This window comes from Sapajus apella, unplaced genomic scaffold (assembly GCF_009761245.1).
Source record: "Sapajus apella isolate SASKATOON/1434 unplaced genomic scaffold, GSC_monkey_1.0 scaffold74, whole genome shotgun sequence".
NCBI classification, from domain to species: domain Eukaryota; kingdom Metazoa; phylum Chordata; class Mammalia; order Primates; family Cebidae; genus Sapajus; species Sapajus apella.
In genome coordinates, this window is record NW_022437014.1 from 5,854,434 (window position 1) to 5,875,218 (window position 20,785).

The 20,785-nt window shown below is 35.0% G+C and overlaps 1 protein-coding gene and 1 non-coding gene across 11 annotated transcripts in view; both read left to right on the plus strand.

Annotated features, from left to right (window-relative positions):
• The window catches only part of KTN1 (kinectin 1), a 109,591-nt gene that overhangs the window by 73,861 nt on the left and 14,945 nt on the right, over nucleotides 1–20,785 (plus strand). For 8 of the 10 annotated variants that reach the window (XM_032251143.1, XM_032251148.1, XM_032251147.1 and 5 more), the window contains 10 exons: nucleotides 734–771; nucleotides 1,697–1,787; nucleotides 1,865–1,933; nucleotides 2,561–2,598; nucleotides 5,384–5,474; nucleotides 7,862–7,930; nucleotides 9,265–9,302; nucleotides 11,060–11,150; nucleotides 13,480–13,566; nucleotides 17,157–17,246. In XM_032251143.1, coding sequence (XP_032107034.1) covers nucleotides 734–771; nucleotides 1,697–1,787; nucleotides 1,865–1,933; nucleotides 2,561–2,598; nucleotides 5,384–5,474; nucleotides 7,862–7,930; nucleotides 9,265–9,302; nucleotides 11,060–11,150; nucleotides 13,480–13,566; nucleotides 17,157–17,246 — 702 coding nt within the window. The remainder of the gene's footprint in view (nucleotides 1–733; nucleotides 772–1,696; nucleotides 1,788–1,864; nucleotides 1,934–2,560; nucleotides 2,599–5,383; nucleotides 5,475–7,861; nucleotides 7,931–9,264; nucleotides 9,303–11,059; nucleotides 11,151–13,479; nucleotides 13,567–17,156; nucleotides 17,247–20,785) is intronic. The other 2 variants (XM_032251149.1, XM_032251151.1) reach the window with 1 other exon arrangement.
• On the plus strand, nucleotides 2,214–2,320 carry LOC116532182. Its single transcript, XR_004260745.1, has one exon. It is a non-coding gene; the product is annotated as a U6 spliceosomal RNA (small nuclear RNA).

The window sequence follows — 20,785 nt, forward strand, 5'->3', positions numbered from 1 at the left end:
TCAGCAATATTTATTGTCAAAGCAATACTCGTTGAAGCACTGTGCTTGTGATTGGTGGATCCTTAGCTAGGGATTGGAGATAATCTGTTGAGTGAAACAGGTAGGATGAAAAGATCATACTTTTCTGATACAGATTGAGAGTCAAAAAAGTCTCCTCCTGAGAAACTGACATTTAAGCCAAGATTCTGAAGGGCTGTGAGAAGAGAGTGGAATATAAAAGGTTTTATTAGACTGTATATGATTAAGAAAAAAATTAAAAAGAACAACACAGAGGACTGTTGAGTAGTTGGCCTTGAAAACTGGGATGGAGAAGAGCTCTGATATGTTAGGGAGGTATGTGGAGAGTTAATATTCTAATTTTCACAACTGTAGAAGCACCATGGCTGGTCTGAGTGCAGTGGTGTTTACAACTAATCGATCACAGCCAGTCACAGATATCTTTGTTCCTTCTCCACTCCCACTGCTTCGCTTGACTAGGCTAGAAAAGAGCATCACATTAGTTAGATGTATTATTCATAACTATTTTCCTTGTCCCTTCCCCTTACTATTTTTAGTTTGTTACTTTTATTGTTATTGGAGTCAAGAGGAGGTGAACTCAAAACATCTCATTTTGTCATGAAAAATTTAGCTAGTTTCTTTGTAATTTGAAGTGTACACATTATATAAAGACTTATAAGGCTTAGAAAGTGAAATTGAAAGGATTATGAATTGATTTCTATGTTTTGTATTTCAGTTATCTATCACTTCCCAAGTTCAGGAGCTTCAGAACTTGTAAGTAACATTTATCTCATTTCCTTTTACTATTTCTTTTTCATGAGTTAAATGGAAGTATAATGATAATTATAGCTTCTTGATTTCAAGTAGTGTTTTAGAAAATTCGAAAATATCAGTTATCTCAAAAGTCCTTAGGGTCCTGAGTTTCTCATTTGGCTTTAACCTGTACGTTTCTTCTGAGGGAAGGAGGTAGGAAGTCTTACTTTTCATGATTTATAATTTGAATATAACTATAAATTGAGATGTTGCTCTTTGCCTATTTTAATAGTCATATGAAATTGGTATCTATTTCACATCCAGATCAATTGTTGTAAGTTTTCCAAATTTATTTATATTGATTTAAACAAGGTGATATAAGGTAGAGGTAGAGCTAAACTAACTTATCTGGGTATTCAGTGATGGAATGGTTTTCCTTAATCATCCTATATCTCCTAATTTGATTGTCTCCAAAATTTTACATGCCTTTTTTTTTTTTTTTTTTTTTTTTTTTTTTTTTTGAGTCTCACTTTGTCACCCAGGCTGGAGTGCAGTGGCACAATCTCGGCTCACTGCAACCTCCACCTCCTGGGTTCAAGCGATTCTCCTGCCTCAGCCTCCCGAGTAGCTGAGACTACAGGTGCATGCCACCACACCTGGCTATTTTTTGTATTTTTAGTAGAGATGGCGTTTCACTGTGTTAGCCAGGATGGTCTCAATCTCCTGACCTCGTGATCTGCCTGCCTCAGCATCCCAAAGTGCTGAGATGCAGGCATGAGCTACCGCGCCCGGCCTTGTATGCCTTTATATTTGATAAGTTTTAGTTTGTTTCAATCAGTTTGGACTGTGAGTACTACCCAAAATATACTTTTCTCAGTGTCTAAAATTTGTGCTTTTTATGGTCATGTAACATTTTCATTTAGAGTTCTGATTAATTTATTATCAGATTAAAAGGAAAAGAGGAACAGATGAATACCATGAAGGCTATTTTAGAAGAGAAAGAGAAAGACCTAGCCAATACAGGGAAGTGGTTACAGGTGAGAAGCTAAAAACAATAAAAAATCGATTTTTTTATACTTGACTATCAACTTAATTTACACCTATTCTTTTTAAGGATCTTCAAGAAGAAAATGAATCTTTAAAAGCACATGTTCAGGAAGTAGCACAACATAATTTGAAAGAGGTATAGTATAAACAGATTACCAGCATATTACATAAGAAATGAGACACCTTTGTTTAACGTATAAGAAAGTAAAGATGTAAATATGTTCTGAGTTTCTTTGCCAGAAAAATTATGTTGTACCATAGTTTTGTTGTTGTTTAAATAAGATAACTTTTATTTCTGGCAAGTCATACTTAACTGCTTAATTTGTTAACCTGAGCCTGAAAAGATTTCCTTATCTCTACCTTTTCAAATAGACTTTTAGCTCATCCTTAACCATCTGTTTAAAGTATTAGTTTTTGTGCTCGCTTCGGCAGCACATATACTGAAATTGGAACGATACAGAGAAGATGAGCATGGCCCCTGTGCAAGGATGACATGCACATTTGTGAAGCGTTCCATATTAAAAAAATAAAAAATAAAAAATAAAAAAAAGTCTTTTAATGTTTTAAGAAATAAGTATTAAAAATTGTTTAATAAAACTGATTCTGTCCTTGCCTTATAAATGGCCCAGTCTTGTATTTACTGCGTATAATTATGCTTTTGTTTTTATTGATGGGTGATTCTTATTTATATGTTGTAGCACCTGTTTTTTGTTTTTTTTTTCTTCTTAAATGTTAGCATTAAAAATGTGATTCTGTTTCTCAGGCCTGTTCTGCATCACAATTTGAAGAACTTGAGATTGTGTAAGTATGCTTTAAGCCAGCACTTTGAAGAGAAACAAGCTTTATTTTCCAGAATGTGCTTGAATATGATGATGAGTTTCCTGTATATCATTAACTTTATTGTTAAATGGAAATTATAATCCAGAGGCAAATAGGCTAAGTCTCTATTGGGTATAATAAAGGTTCTTTAAGTGCTTTCAGATACCTGGAGACTTTATTCTTTTCAAATCCATCAAACTTATTTTTTCAATTATTCTTTCTGTAAATGTAGACTGGTTTTAAGTTATTTTTTGAAACAAAGTATGCAATTATTATAGAGATTAAACTTACTTCAAATGAAAACTGGTATTTGAAAGTGTTAGTAACATCTCTGAATTAACCAGAAGATAATCTTAGCCATAATCTTGATGTAATGAATTTTAAATTTTTCTATAATTTTAAATTATTTACAGGGAAAATAGAACTTGTCATGTTAATTATCCTGTGCTGGATAGGAAAAATACTGAATCTAATCAGCATAGGAGATGTCAGTTTTTTTAGATACTCATCTTAGAAAATGTTTGATTCTAGACAGTCTGTTGTCTTAAGCTATAGCAAGTTACAATGGTGAGAAAGGGTATCGGGACCTGATCTTTTTGGCCCACTTTAAAATTGCTTTTAACAAAATTTTCTTGGTGATACAATTAGTCTTTATTGGTATTTGTTTTAAAGAAGTGCCCCCCTCCCCCATTTTTTCTTGAGACTGAGTCTTGCTCTGTTGCCCAGGCTGGAGTGCAGTGGTGCGATTTCAGCCCACTGCATTCTCCGCCTCCCAGGTTCAAATGATTCTCCTGCCTCAGCCTCCTGAGTATCTGGGATCATAGTTGCGTGCCACCACGCCCGGCTAATTTTTTTGTGTTTTTAGTAGAGACGGGGTTTTACCTTGTTGGTTAGGCTGATCTCAAACTCCTGACCTTGTGATCTGCCTACCTCAGCCTCCCAAAGTGCTGGGATTATAGGTGTGAGCCAACGCCCCTGGCAAGAGGATGTTGAGGATATTTATTAGGCCTTTATCTTGCTTCAAACAAGGGAGATCACTCCATTCTTGGAACCAAGATTGCTCATTTGTACAATTATTCTTTGTCTTTTGGGCATTGTGTAACTGTCAAGGTGCTTATCTCTCATTTGCTTGGAAAGTTTAGGGCCACATTTCTGGCCTGTTTATAGTAGAGATATGTAGATCATTAAAGTAGGTAATTTTAGATATATTTCTGCCTTACATTTTTTTTTTGCATTTTCTTTTTTAAATTAATATACTTTATTTTTTGTGGTAGAGCGGTTTTTATATTTATAGGAAAAAACGAGAGAGAAATACAGTTTTCATATACTCTTCCCAATTCCCCCTACTATTAACATCTTGCATTAGCATGGTACATTTGTTACGACTGATGAACCAATAGCAGTACATTGTTATCATTGTTATTAAAAACTGAAGTTCATAGTTTCCATCAGGATCACCGTTTGTGGGTTTTAACAAATGTATAATGATATGTATCCATCACTATAGTATCATACAAAACGGTTTCACTGCCCTAAAAATCTCTTGTGTTCTACCTATGCATCCCTTCCTCTCTTCCTCCACACCCTCACACCACCCCCCCAACCGGTGATCTTACTGTCTTAAGAGTTTTGCCTTTTCCAGAACATCATAATTGAAATCATGCAGTATATAGCTTTTCTGAATGTTAACCTCTTTCTTTTTTTTGAGACAGAGTCTTTCTCTGTGGCCCAGGCTGGAGTACATGGAATGCAGTGGTGTCATCCTGGCTCACTGCAGTTAGGACCTACTGGGCTCAGGTGTTCCTCTCACCTCAGCCTTCGGAGTAGCTGGGACTGCAGGCACATGCCACCATGCATGGCTAATTTTTTAGAGACAGGGTCTCCCTGTGTTCTTCAGGCTTGTCTCAATCTCCTGGGCTTGAGTGATCCTCCAGCCTTGGCCTCCCAAAATGTTGGGATCCCAAAATGTTGGGATTACAGTTATGAGCCACCATGCTCAGCCTTGTATTGGCTTCTTTTACTTAGCAATATGCATTTAAGTTTTTCCCTTTTTATACATTTATCTGACTCTTCATGTATGCTGTTTTGTCATTTTTTTGGTATAGATTTATAAGCATCTTGAAAATAATTCTAGATCAAGTTTGGTAAAAATAGTGTTCAGCTCAATGAATACTTAAGACTCTATTATGTGCTTTCTGGCCTTGGGGATACCAAAATAGATACGATTTCCTATCGTGAGGTAACAGATAGTTAAACAGATCCTTTTGATGGTGGTGTTATGCTAGAGGTCTGTTGCTTAGGATGAAAGGGCAGTTGAAATTCACTTGAGCTAGATAGAGTAAGATTTACATCAGCATTGGGTAAAGGAAAAACAGATTAAATAATACATAGCATCTTGTCAGTACAAAGGTTAGACATATTTTGTAATTTCCAGGGTCATTAAATCGTGACTAAGATTCCTAGGGGCAAAACTTGTTTCTTTAAGTCGTTATTTTTGAAATAAGTTGGTAAACCATAGTTTTGTTCTTAGTCTTTGTTTTAGAGTTTCTTCCTAGATTAAGTCACATTTGCTTAAGAAATGTTAAGTATGGCTGAGTAGAATGATCCTAGAAAGATTTTTTAAAACAAACGTCTAAGTTGATACAGTGTGGGAAAAAGTGTTGGTATGTATTGTTTCTGCCATCTTTTTTCTTAGGGGTGATGTTGGAGTCTGGTTTTACTTTTTTTATGTACTTCAGTAAATGTAGATCTTTGTAAAAAATTCTAGGTTGAAAGAAAAGGAAAATGAATTGAAGAGAGTAGAAGCCATGCTAAAAGAGAGGGAGAGTGATCTTTCTAGCAAAACAAAGCTGTTACAGGTGAATATGGTCACTTAAAATTAATTATTTTATAAATTATTGTCTTTGCATGTTTTAAAATAATTTTTAACTGCTGCCAAAAAATAGAGTACAGAATGAGTTTCCCTCCCTCCCAGACACTAGGTCTCATTATTGGCATTATTTTTTTGAGTAAGTACCCATGCATAAAATGTGTGTATGTATGTATACTTACTTGTTTATAAAATACTCTGTTTAACTATACTAACTAGTGTATTTTGCTTCCTTCACAATTAAGAGTGTTTTTAAGATCTTTCCATATAAGCACGTTTCTGCCTTAACTTTTAATAGTTTTATGGTATTGGATGGTTACATCATCTCTCTTTCTCTCTTTCTCTCTTTTTTTTTTTTTAGACAGTCTCGCTGTATTGCTTAGGCTGGAGTGCAGTGGCATGATCTCAGCTCACTACAACCTCTGCCTCCTGGGTTCAAGCAGTTCTCCTGCCTCAGCCTCCTGCCTCAGCCTGGACTGCAGGCACGTACCACCATGCCCAGCTAATTTTTGTATTTTCAGTAGAGATGGGCTTCACCATGTTGGCTAGGCTGATCTTGAACTCCTGACCTCAGGTGATCCGCCCACCTCGGCCTCCCAAAGTGCTGGATTACAGGCGTGAGCCACCACACCCAGCCTGTTATCATTTATACAACCGGTCCCAGCTGATGGATACCTAGATTAGAGTTTTTTTCACAAACAATGCAGCAGTGAATATCCTTGCACGCATTTTGAATACTTTTACTTGTTTATCTGTAACTTAGAAGTGAAATTCTGGATCAAGGCTTATGTAGGTTTTTTGTTTGTTGAAAGATGTAGTTAAATAGAAAATCAGTATCTTCTCACCTTCATGCAGTTAGTATTCAGGGTACTTACAGAACATTGATTTGAAGTGATAGCAAGTTTGTAGATGCCTACATTGTCTTGGATTATTCTTGCTGACATTACATGCTTCAGTGTTTGAGTAGGTCATATTTCTTCTCTCTCTTATGTAGGTTCATTTTAAATTTTGTTAGACAATGCTAAATAGACCTCCAAAGTGTTTTTACTAATTTTCACTCTCACCAGGTAAGGGCCATTTCCCCTCTTCCTTTCCAACATTGACAAGGATAAAAATATTTGATACTATACTTGAAAGATGGTAAGATCATTTTTATTTTGCATTTGATTGTGAGAGAAGTTAAGCATTTTTCATACGTTTAAGCCATTTTTATATGAATTGTCCTTAAATTTTCCCACATTTTTTCCACTGGGTTGACTTTTTCTTATTAATTTATAAAATCCTTTTTTGTAATAAGGGAAATTAACCTTTTGTCATTAATTAAATGGGGTGATTTATTTTCCCCAATTTTTCTTCTGACTTCATTTGTGTTTTTCCCCTTTTTGGGGAAATTTGAGACTTTTATGTACTCAAATATAAGTAGTTTCCAGAGTTTTAAGTCTTGGGAAGAAAGTTATCTCTCATTCTATGATCATAAAAATACATTTGGACGGGCATGGTAGCTTGCACCAGTAATCCCAGCACTTTGGGAGGCCGAGGCAAGTAGATCTCTTGAGGTTGGGGGTTTGAGGCCAGCTATGGCCAACATGGTGAAACCCTGACTCTAGTAAAAAAAAATACAAAAATTAGCCGGGCATGGTGGCAGGCGCCTGTATTTCCAGCTACTGTGGAAGCTGAGACAGAAGAGTCACTTGAACCCGGGAGGCAGAGGCTGCAGTGAGCCAAGATCGCACCACTGCACTCCAGCCTGGGCAACACAGTGAGACTATCATCTTTTTAAAAAGTTTATGTTTTCTTCTAATGTGTTTATAATTTTGTTTTAGATTATTTGTATGTAACTTATTTCAGTAAGCTGTAACAATAACATTGTAACCATTAAAAAGAGACGGCTAGCCACATAATTAAATAATCCATCATAACAGTAGTGATTCTGCTCCCCAGGGGACATTTGTCAGTACCTGGAGACATTTTTGGTTATCACAGCTAGGGCAGGGGTGCTGGGGCATCTAGTGGATGGGTGCCATGGATGCTGCTAAATGTCCAACAGTGCATAGGATAAACCCCAACTACAAAGAAAAACAGCCAGCCCAAAATATTATTAGAGTTGAAGTTGATTTGAAATGTCACTTCATACTATATTCTTAGAGCTATTTGGGTATATTTCTGGATTCTATTTTGTTCCATTGAGACATGCAAACTCTGCTGCTAGTACTAATATAAATACTCTGATTTCATCCTGTGTTTTAATATAGAGCTTATTGTACCCCTTAAAATTACTGTTATTTTGGAATTTTTATAACTTGTATGATCTGTTTCTAAGGTTCATGTGGAAAAAAAATCTGTTTAGATACTGATGTCTAATTTTTATTTAATTAGGATGTACAAGATGAAAATAAATTGTTTAAATCCCAAATTGAGCAGCTTAAACAACAAAACTCCCAACAGGTAGGTGCTATTAGATGTCCTGCCTTTCATTTGTGTGGCAAAAAATTTGTATAGCCAGTGACATATAAGTATTCTTGCCATTTCTGCATTTTCATTGAGAATAAAGTGTGTTGTTTATGTTTATCAAATTTTATACAAAAGCAATTTGCTATGTCATGTCTAAAGTAAAACAATCTATAAAGTGTACACAAATAATGTTATTACCTATATTTCAGATATGTTTTATATCATTGTGTGTTTTCTGATCTTAGAATTCTTAGCAAGTTAGTTTCAGTTTAAATGCTGTAGAGGTTGGCTTAAAGATATGTGTACACATTCTATCTCCTCTCTTCCCAAATGAAACAGTAACTGGAAAGAAACTAACAAATGTATCATAAGTGATAGGGCCGGGCACAGTGGCTCATGCCTATAATTCCAGCACTTGGGTAGGCGGAGGCGTGTGGATCACGAGGTCAGGAGATCGAGACAATCCTGACTAACACGGTGAAACCCCATCTCTACTAAAAATAAAAAAAAAATTAGCCAGGCATGGTGGCACGCACCTGTAGTTTCATCTACTCAGGAGGCTGAGGCAGAAGAATCGCTTGAACCCGGGAGGTAGAGGTTTCAGTGAGCTGAGATCACACCACTGTACTCCAGCCTGGGTGACAGAGTGAGACTCTGTCTCAAAAAAAAAAAAAAAAGTGATGGTCTACTACTATTTAAAATAGCTTTTCAAGTTATAATTCTGCTTGGCAAAAACAAAAATGTGTTTTTGTAAAAGATGCTACCCCAAATAGCCTTTAAATTAGTTTATGAATGTATATGGATAGACTTGATAGTATTTTGAGAAACAAATGGAGTCCTTGCAAACAAGAAGTTTGAGAGATTATAGTCATCAAGGAATAAATATCGCATGTGAAGGTCTGTGTACCTTTGCACGTTGACAACTTTTTGTTAAATGTGAGGAAACTTAACCTGTCCTAGTTTTCCTTTTGATTTCATTTCTGGTATTTTTTTTTTTTTTAACTTTTGGAAGCTTAACATTTTTATGTAGTCAAATATGAATTGTGTGGTATGAAAATTTAAGGTATGCTTCCATGCACATAGTGAGAAATTGATAAATAAGTGAGTTTTTGTCAAGACAGTGAAGGTTGGATTTAGCATCCAATACATTTTACAGATTTGTACATGTTTTTATTAAAGTCACTTAATTTAAGTCAGGGTGACTGGCATATGAATATGTACTATTTTTACTTTTGTTGTTTTCTTAATTTATATCTGAGAAAAGCTTCAGTATTTTCTAAGTCTTCTGAAAAGCTTTGTTTTGAAATAACATTTAACTCTTTTAATAGGCATCTTTGTTTCCCCCTCATGAAGAATTACTAAAAGTGTAAGTAATAAGTTTGATTCATAGTTTATAAAGTGGTAACTATTTTTATGCGTTAAACAATTCTCAGGCAATTTAGTGTAACTGCAAATGGCACCTGAGTTTTACAGTTCTATTTAGGTATCTTGAACTGCAGTTTAGAGTTGAGTGGCACCTTTGGCTAAAATGCCTTTTTAATGGTGTTTGAATTTGAATATTTCATCGAGGGAAATGTTTTTGTTTTTTTAGGCATTCAGAAAACATCAAGTTAAATTATACTTTGCAGGTTTTTACTAAATCACCTTCTGTTACCTCAGTTATCTTACTGGGTCTTCTTTCTTCTAGATATGATTATGTAATGGAATGATGCAAATTTTGGCTTAGCTTTATATTTTTAAAGAAATTTTAGGCTAGATGTGGTAGCTCACACATGTAATCTCAGTGCTTTGGGAGACTGAGGCATGAGGATCGCTGGGCCCAGGGGTTTGAGACCAGCCTGGGCAACATAGTGAGACCTTGTCTGTACAAAAAATTTAGAAATTCCGAATGTGGTGGCATGCACCTGTCATAGGTCCCAGCTACTTGGGAGGCTGAAGTGGGAGAATGTTTTGAGCCCAGGAAGTTCGCACCATTGCACTCCAGCCTGGCACCAAGAAAAAAGTATTATAATCTTTATGATTATTTTTCTTGAAATTTTTTTTCTTTTGTTTTAACTGAAACATTTTTCTTGTTGGCCTTTTCTCTGTGAGGCTACATTTAAGGTCATTTCAGATAAGTTTGTTTCAACATGTTAAAATGTCAGCCACATTAAGTATATTAGATGATATAAGTTGTCTGTCAGGAATATTGTTAATTTTTTTTTTTTAAGTAATCTAAATGTTCTTCCATCTTGGTTTGGTTACATAGTTACTTGTTTACTAGGTTAGATTTATTGACTGTAAAATTGAGTCTTGAGTTTGACTATATAGAGCATAGGTTGGCAAATATTTTCTTTAAAGGGCCTGATAGTATTTTAGGCTTGTGGGACACATAGGTCTGTTTTATGTATGTGTATGTGTATACATATACAAACAAAGCGACATTTTAAAAAGTTCTTAGTTTCAGGACCTACAAAAACAGACTGGAGTGGGCCCATAGCCCTAGTTTGCCAACCCCTTATATAGAGTCTTATTCTTAGGGAAGAGCTATTTGTCATTTAACTTTCTACTCTAGCCACTCTCAACTCTAACAGAATCCCATTATTAATCTTTTCCATTGCTTTCTGCATTTTGGGGAAACAGTTCCAGAAAAAAACATTAATGCTGAGATTGGTATGAAAATGAGAAGAAAGCACTGAGCTCACTTGAGTATTATACTTTTGTTGTGGGTTAGCCATTTAAAGCTATAACTGATTACCCTCAGGAAAAAATACTTAAGGGACTGCTTCTACATCACTTTTAACTCCTCTGAAAATAGCTACTGTGTACTGACCCAGATAAAAATAGAAATAGCAACAACAGTTCCTATATTCATAAACTTTTTCTTAGGGGATTAGGCTTCTCTTTAGTACAAACCTGGGCATGCTATATTGGGTATAAACTTATATTAAAAATTATTTCTGAAATTCATAGGATGTGCTTTCTAAATGGTAAAACGTAGGTAGACTTTTTAGTTAATGTACTTTTCAAGGTACCATCTACTTCATATTTTTATTTTGTAGTAACAAATGTTAATAGGTAGGGATCTAAGCTGTATTACTGTTTACCTAAAATCTTGCTCCATGTATTCGTGTTCTGGTTTAGAATTTCAGAAAGAGAGAAAGAAATAAGTGGTCTCTGGAATGAGTTAGATTCTTTGAAGGATGCAGTTGAACACCAGAGGAAGAAAAACAATGTAAGTAAATATCAGAATGAAGCTTTGTTTTATTACTTTAACATTGAAATATGGTTCAGGAATTTTTTAAAAATCTACTTTTACTTTAGATTTCTTAATCTTTGTAAGAAGGTACTATTTTCTGTGTGTAGCTTTTTTGAGGGGGGCCGTTATTGGAGAACGGTTTTTTTTTTTTTTTCAATAAGTGAAAAGGCAAATTCTTATTCTTACATCATTTTAAATGTTGAAGCTGTGATTATTACACCTTTAGTTTTTTTAAGAAGCCGAAAGTGCAGTTGACTTTTTGTTGAACTTTTATTTGGAAAAACATGTTTTTCAGCTTGATATTTTAAAATCAAAGATATTTCCTCTTATTAGATTGGGCTGGCCTTTTTGTGAACTAAAAGTAATGCCAGTATTCAAACCCAGTATACTCAGTAATGAGGTCTTTGCAAAGCCTTCTGTAACCTCCTCCTGCCTTTTTTTTTAATTGTTGTTGTTGTTGTTGTTGTTTTTAAGACAGGGTCTCGTTCTGTCACCCAGGCAGTAACATGATCTCTTCTTACCGAAACCTCTGCCTCCTGGGTTCAGGGGATTCTCCTACCTCAGTCTCCCGAGTAGCTGGAATTACAGGTGTGCACCACCACACCCAGCTAATTTTTTGTTTGTTTGTTTGTTTTACCATGTTGGCCAGTCTGGTCTTGAACTGCTGACCTCACGTGATCCGCCTGCCTCAGCCTCCATAAAGTGCTGGGATTATAAGTGTGAGCCACTGCACCTAGCCAGAACCTCCCATTTTTAACTGAGAGGTGGCTCAAATTTTGGTAATTAAGTGTGTTAGAAGCTTTAGAACCTGAGTACATTTATATTAGAAAGGGAAGGGATAATACTTTTAAGAAATACGAATTCTAATAACTTACTGAATAGACAAATAATGAATTTAGTAGAATTTCTTAAATTTTCTCATACTAGAGGGTGACTCTTATAAGTAGAGTCCAAGCATTCTTGCTAGAGGAGGAATGTTTATACACTATAGTCTGATTGCTAAGACTTGAGCAAGGATAAAATGTTACTGAAATCTAAGGGAGTATTGCTAATAAATGGATGTGTGTTTCCTATGTTTCCAAGTTTGTGTTAAATTGTTAATTTAACAAGTTGACATTTTCTTATACCCCTGAGTTTGTCAAAATTAGGTACATGAATTACTGTTTGTGTGTTGGTATAACAGTATTAACAGCACTGCTTAGCCACAAAACTTGAGGTGAACTTGCCGATATACTGCTAACATGTTAACTGTGTTTTATTATTGGGATTCTGAGATAAGGAGGGCATGGTAATGCAGCAGCAGCAGCAGCAGCGCTGGAGGCACTGAACCCATGTGAAAAGACACAGGACACAATTGCAGTGTCAGTCTTTTCTTCTAGTTCTGCCACTTCATTTTCTGTGTATACTTGGCTCAGTTTCCTAACTTATTGAGCTATGGTATCTGTAGAATGGAAATAAATACCTCATGGGATTGTTGTAAGGGTGAGAATTTGTGAAGTGCCAGGTACGGTAGTTGGCATATGTTAAGTAATAAATGGTGATTATTGGTTTTTAATTTTTTGTTGTTGGTTTTTATCTGTTTAGATTTCCATTCTGAAGAAAGACTGAAATATAACATTATATTTGCGAAGGAAATGCTGTTAAAATCCAGATCTCTCAATTTTTAATAACCTCTTTCTCCTCTAAGAGAATCTATTTTATAGCTTTCCAGCCTTCTTTGCTTTGATCAACTAGCTCATATAGTTAACGTAAGGTTGTTTTGTGGCATGAATATTTGGCCATGCCAAGAAAGAGATAGAACACAGTGAGTTACCATGGGATTCCTAGGTAGATTTGAAACATGTTAGTTGTATTAAAACATACAGAAAAAAATGTTACACTGCAGTGGAAAGTCCTATGAGTGTTACTGGGCCTTGTTTAAAAATCACATGAAAAGCTTTTTTAATACTTATATATTTGCTCTGTCTTTTAATCTTCTAATGTTTAGTGTACCTGAAATCATATATGTATTCTTTGTTTGTGTCTACTTTTGAATGCTTTCTTCTTTGTCACAGATGCATAGTAATCATTTTAAAAGCTGGCATATTTGGTGTATAGACTAAAACATGGAAAGTGGACGTCTTTATTTTCTCATTCAAACTTCTAAACATTGCTTTTTATTTTTTTGCTAATATGCATATTTTCCCATTGAAATAATTTTGCAGTAACCAGCATTTAAATGCAGTGCAAAATACTGATGAAGTAAAAAAGCAAAAAATCTTTCAATAATGGATAAACTGAAATCATTCTTTCTAAAAATGATTAGGACCTTCGGGAGAAAAACTGGGAAGCAATGGAAGCATTGGCATCAACTGAAAAAATGCTGCAGGACAAAGTGAACAAGACTTCCAAGGTTGTAATGCTAACTCCTAGAAACAATCCACTGAACAGAGAAAATCTGCAGCTTGTCTTAAAATCAGACTAAAGCATTTACTTTTACTGCAATTTAAATATAAAATCTCCTTATCCACATTTATCATTTCTGTCATCACTGCTTTTTTCATCTCCTTGAAGCTTTAATTTTGGGCATGCTGATTTGTTGTGATTACCTGATTGTTTGGGCTTTGTTGAGCACAACTTTAAGCTGAAGAGTCTCAGAAGACCTGTGTTAACCTCTTGTCAGACAATGTGCGCCTTTTGGGTTGGTTAAGAGAACTTTTATGAAAACTTTGAACCACAGAAATCTGGTTGAATTAACGAGCACATTTGAATATGTTGGATGTGCCATAAACTAGGTGTTTTGGAGGGCACACCAAGATGTCTCAAATAAGGTAGAAAAATGATAAAAGTTTTAAATACAGGAAAGCAATCAACTTTGGGTGTGTTGCTGGGAATGGTTCCTTAGAGGTGGTGAACTGAAACTTCATGTATTACTGGATAACAATGACACCTATGGCATGTTTAGATGAAATATTACTATCAAGGGATAATTCTCTTGACCAGAGCATGTAAAGTACCCCTGAAACATATAGCCCCCTATGGCTTCAGAACAATGGAGGACATTCTCCTTGAGCTCAAGTTGTACCATTGGGTGTGAAGATTTCCAATGAATTGTAATAGAGAACTTGTTTTTAAAGATTGAGAAAACTGAATCTGCCAGTCCAGACAAGGATTTAGAAAATTGCTGCCAAGAATAAATATGAAACAGGGATATTGAATTTTGCAGATAGGTAAATGAAGGAACCTGAATGATTCATTTTAGCACTGTGAAAATATTTTGTGTGCCATAGTAATCTGTTGAATCTTCAATGTAAGTCTTAATGACACTTGAAGGAATTTTTAAGCATAATATAGTAATTTTTTATTTTAAGCAAGTATATGTTTGTAGTTACATTTCCTATGGCTTAATGGATTTGTATTTAACTATATCCCTATTCACCTGGCCATAATTTTCACTAAAGGTTAAATTTGAGACAGCTGACAGGTACACTGGCACCAGGGAGTAGGAACATTTAGGTCAGATAGGACATTACTATTTCATTGGGAGTGGTTGCAATTGTACTGTCATTTCTGTCAGCAGTAAGGGTTTTAGTGTGCTTTCTGGTTGTTTCTATTTGGTTTTGACTGTTAAAAGATGCCTTTTGGTTTTATTTTTTTAGTGAGACTGAGTGAGTATCTGGGTGCTAATCATGCCGTTCCTACAAGTTACATGCCATTTGCCATAGGCATTTTTGCATTTTGTGATTCTAAAATAAAGCTAGAATTTTTATGCACAATGCTTTCTTGCATAGCTTAAGATCTACAGAGAGTAGAATTGAAAGTCTTCTGTATTTCAGTGGAATTTAGACAGTTCTTAGATAGCATAGTTGTAAAGCAATGTTGATTGACCCAGTGCCGTGAACTATGCTGTGATGAGAAGAAACTATGTGAAACACTTATAGTATTTTAACTAGAATTAAGTTATGGTCAACCTACCTAAAATGTAAATAGGATGATATTTGCCGTCTTTACAGGATTATTTTTAAAGGCTAACTACTCTTGAGGAGCTACTGTACTTTTATACTACTGAAAGATAACTTTTATACATTACACTTAAAGATGATATGCAAATTATAGTTCAATTTTTAATATTAGATCTTTCCCAGATGTTAAAGTGGAATGGAAATTGCTATCTATAACCAAACCACTATGTCAGATGAAAACTTCTTAGCTAAAATTGTTAATACCAAATAACAGTAACTTCTCAAATAATAGTAACTTCTCAAGTTACCGTTACATAACCAGGCTCCTGGTTATGTTAGACACTTAGTTCTTTGAGTTAGTCTTTTTTTTTTTTTTTTTTTTCCCCCCCTGGAAAGTTTTCAAAAAGCTATTCCTCAGTGTATTTTTCTAACTGGTTTTCTTTAAAGATTATTACTTTAGTCAAATGATAAAAATTACTTCTTAATGTCCTTGAAATAGCATTAATTATTTTCCTTGAATGAATATACCGTATTTTATGCAGTTAGGTGTATTCCCGAAAATTAGTGGACTTTATTGAATTATTGAAAATACCTCATTAAAACACCTATTGTGAAAGTACTGCTGCTGATCTTTAATTAACAGCTTTTCTTTTTTTTTTTTTTTTTTTTTTTTGAGACGGGGTTTCACTCTTGTTACCCAGGCTGGAGTGCAATGGCGCGATCTCGGCTCACCGCAACCTCCGCCTCCTGGGTTCAGGCAATTCTCCTGCCTCAGCCTCCTGAGTAGCTGGGATTACAGGCACGCGCCACCATGCCCAGCTAACTTTTTGTATTTTTAGTAGAGACGGGGTTTCACCATGTTGACCAGGATGGTCTCGATCTCTTGGCCTCGTGATCCACCCGCCTCGGCCTCCCAAAGTGCTGGGATTACAGGCTTGAGCCACCGCGCCCGGCCTTAATTAACAGCTTTTTATGTGTATGGAAAATGGCAAAATCTGTAGCTGTTCATTGTGTAAATTTTCATCTGATTAGATTTTCCAAAATTGAAGTGTGGAGACCTTGAATCAGTGATAGATTTCAAAATTCACATCTAAATGGTGGGGGAAAGATATGGTTGAGATGTTTCTAGCTTGCTTGCTTTCTTGTCACCTGTTGAACTTTCTAACTTGTTTTTAGATGATTTTTTGGGCTTGGTTTAGATGTGCATTTTTATAGGGTTTTTTTTTTTTTTTTTAAAATTTTGGGGGGTGGTTTGGGATAATTTTTTTTTTTTTTGGGAGGGGGGTATGTGATAAGTCATTACCCTAATTTTGACAAACCATGGTTTTGAGTTTATAATTGATATCCATTAGACCTGGAATTAATATCAGCAAATTTATATTTACACATTTGTAATATCTGTAAATTTATAGTAGTCTGTATGCAAGTGTCGGAACTAGTTTTTGTGATTCTTGGCATTAGTGAAGTAATATGACATCATTTGCTCCTTGTTCTTTCTTTTTCCCATTTATATCATCTATCACATTTTGATGGTCCTCCTTGTTTAGCATAAATAGCTGCACTTCACCTTGAAGTTGGAAATAAGAAAGTTGCCATTTTAATGTCATGACATTATATAGTCCATCAGTGATGCATTTTTTTATAGAGATATACCAGCCAATAAGCCTCAGTTATGTTCTTCCAATTTGTGTTTTCTGATATAGGCAGTTTATCAAGTTTTAGCTATAAGAAATGTTTTTTGTGTGTCTGTTTTTAAATTGTTCCTGGACAGGCAAATCACTTGATTTCTAAATGCCAAGGAAAATGTCCATATTGTCAGATACTGCTATGGCATTATTTGATATTTAGGATGCTTTAGAGATTTTGCAGATTTTTTCTTATGGAAGCATTTTAATATCTTAAAGTGGGAAATTTTAACATTTGCCAATATTAAATTTTTTTTAACTTTTTCTTCCTGTAGAATTTAAAATACCTTAGTTTTCTTTTTTTAAAAAAAATTCTGTGATCTTATAAGTTTGATTTGGTTCATCTTCTGCTTTAGGAAAGACAACAACAGGTGGAAGCTGTTGAGTTGGAGGCTAAAGACGTTCTCAAAAAATTATTTCCAGAGGTCTCTGTCCCTTCCAATTTGGTAAGACTAATTTATCATTTTCTTAACCTGATGGCATTATTCAAGAAATGTATGAATAAGCAACATCATTTGCACTCTGCACTTGGTTTCAGTAGAATGCTGATTCCTTGATCTTTCCCATTGGTAAGCTGATGCTTTTCAGTAAAGACTAACAACTTGGTTCAAAACTCATTTCTATTTACCTGATACTTTTGTTTCTATAAAATTTATGTATGAGACATTATTTAGAGGGTTGAAAACATCGTATTTGAGAAAGAAATGTTTCTTAATGCTAATAAAACCAATATTGTAACATTCTTAATGGCTTTATTTAAAACTTAATTTTAAGTGATTGCTTCTTAGTTTTAGCAACACTTTATTTCTTAATGTACTTGATACTATTAACCAGGTTATTTACATTTTAAAACCCAAGATTTTTGGTCATCTGTTACCTTCTTCAAGGAAAAGCCTTACAGATAATATAGAAAAACTTGGTTTACTTGAGGTCATACGTGTTCTAAGTGAGAACAGTTACCTTTGTTCAGAGAATTAACAGTAATTATTGGAGGGCAGAGAAAGCCAGTGAATGTGCATGTGCATTTCCTAAAATAAAGTGGAGGGTTTTTTTTTTTTTTTTTTTTTTGAGACGGATTTTCACTCATGCTACCCAGGCTGGAGTGCAATGGCGCGATCTCGGCTCACCGCAACTTCCGCCTCCTGGGTTCAGGCAATTCTCCTGCCTCAGCCTCCTGAGTAGCTGGGATTACAGGCACGCACCACCATGCCCAGCTAATTTTTTGTATTTTTAGTAGAGACGGGGTTTCACCATGTTGACCAGGATGGTCTCGATCTGTTGACCTCGTGATCCACCCGCCTCGGCCTCCCAAAGTGCTGGGATTACAGGCTTGAGCCACCGCGCCCGGCCCGGGTTTTGTTTTTTTTTTTTTTAATTTAATGGAAAATTGTTCGACAGTAGAGAGACAAGCATAATGAGGCCCGATGTACTCAACGTCTGTCCGTAGCACTTAGCAGTACATGGCATGCATATAAGCAATCTTGTCTTACCCCCTACCCTGTACTCCCTAGATTATTTTGAAGGAACTCAAACATTAGAGCATTTCATCTGTAAATATTTCAGTACACATTTCTAAAACATAAGCGTTTTTTTTTTAAAGTATCATATTACACTTAAAATATATTCTTTATTTTGTATAGTATGCGTTTCTCCATATATCACATAAATTGTCTATTTTAATTAATGATTGTAGTTGCTTAATCAGGATCCAAATAAGGTCAATATGTAACTGGTTTGAGACATCTCTTAGATCTTTAATATACACATTCCCCCACTCTTTCTCAACAACACCCCACCTCCTTAAAAAACAAAAAACAAAGAACTTGGTGGTTTTCTTTTCTTTGAGATGGAATCTTGCTCTGTTGCCAGGCTGGAGTGCAATGGCACCATCTGGGCTTACTGTAACCTCCATCTCCCGGGTTCAAGTGATTCTCCTGCTTCTGCCTTCTGAGTAGCTGGGATTACAGGCGCCCGCCACCACGTCCAACTAATTTTTGTATTTTTAGTAGAGATGAGATTTCACCTTGTTGGCCAGGCTGATCTCAAACTCCTGACCTCATGATCCACCTGCCTCGGCCTCCCAAAGTACTGGGATTACAGGCGTGAGCCACCGCTCTCAGGCAACTTGGTGGTTTTCTGTGAAGTTTCCAACAGTTTGGATTTAGTTAACTGAATCGTTGTGGTGTTAGATTGTTCCTCTTTTATGTATCCTTTATGTATCAAATCTGTAATCAGGAATGTGATTTTTGGTTAGATTAAGGCTCGTATTTGGGGGTAGATTAGAGTAGTGGTAAGACCACTTCATAGGCAGTGGTGCGCACTCTCATCAGGAGATTTGTAATGTCTACTTGTCTTCCTTTGGCCCGTTGGAACTTATTTAAGTTGGTTACCAAGTCCTTTTGACACAATGCTGCTAAACTTTGATAGCTTCTATGCTTTGTGGTATGATAAGGTGCTCCTGATTTATCGTATACATTTCCTGCCCCAAACATAGAATCAACTATTTCTCCAAGGAGCTCTGTGGGTGCTAGGGGTGGGGTAAGTAAACTTAATGGCTTGTTCTATTTGTAGTCTGAAGTTAAGTATAGCCTACATTTATTTCAAGTAAGGAGAGAAAACTCCTTTGTTTCCATTGTAACTATGGCAGATATGTTCAGATTTGATCAGTTTAGTAGCTCTCTACCACTTTTGAATTGAACTGATGGAACATCTAGTACTGAATAAACGTATAGATGTGCTGTCAGTTCTAGTGCTGTTGTTAAATTGAACCTAAGAGAAAGGGTTGCTACTAATATATTTAATATTTTTTCTTTGTGGCATAACCTGTTTTTGTTTCTACTTTATATTTTATTTACGGAAATAATATTGGAGGGTGTACTTTTTTGGCAGTGCTTTATGAGCCAAGAGAATTAATGATTGATAATTACTGTTCTTCAAAGATTGTATAAGATCACCAGCAGTAAACATTTTCTTTTTTAACAGCAATACTACCCACTCTCAGTAACCAAATCTTTTTGACACTGTAAATTTTTATAAGTTATCATTAGATATGGATGATATTGTTTGACTTTTGTTCATATACTTGTTAAAAGTTGAATATTTCTACATATAGTCTATAAGAAATGTATTAAACTTTCTATGTACTAATATTAGAGTCTGGCATTTTAGGTTTGTAAAGATATGAAGGACAAAGTATTTACCTTATAAAATAATAAAGCAATACGCTTCATTAATATTAAGATAAATCAACATAATCAGTAGATGTAAAAATATATAAATATTTTTACTGTTTCCTTTTGCTGTGTTGCTAAGAAGTCAACATAGGAGAGATCTAAATTATATGACCTAGAGGGAGATTTACAGAATTTAAGCAACGAAACTAGTTTTTTATCTGATTTTAGTTTATGTTGGGTACCAATAGTTGAAACTAATTTGATATTAAAGGCATTGTACTTTGGAGTGATCTGATCTCAGCATCTACTTTTGTTTTTTGTTATTTGACAGTTTATAGAAAATCCTGATTCAGCTGCAAATGTAACAGTTTATATTATAGCAGTTAATAAAAATTTCATGGGAGTTTGTTTTTCTTAATCCAAAGACTTAAATGGAAGTATAAGAGGAAATTTGATTTAATGTATCGAACACATAGATACTCTTTATCAAAGTGTAAAATTAAGATAAGCCTTAATAATTCAGAGTAATTTATTCTGAAATTTAGAGTAAATGCCAAAAACATTACATATGCATATTTATGTCATCTAACCTGTCAGCATGAATTGAGTTTTTGTTGTATTTAAACAAGTAAATATTTGTGTATGTGTATCATTTCTCATTAGGACTTTTTAAATAATTTGAATGAAATATTTTTAGAGTCCTTAGAGCATTTTCATAGAATTTGAAATCCTCCAAATGGAACATCTTCAGTTGAACTTTTACTTTATGAACTCACAATACTTTATTTTCGAGAACTGTTTTACCTGGAAAC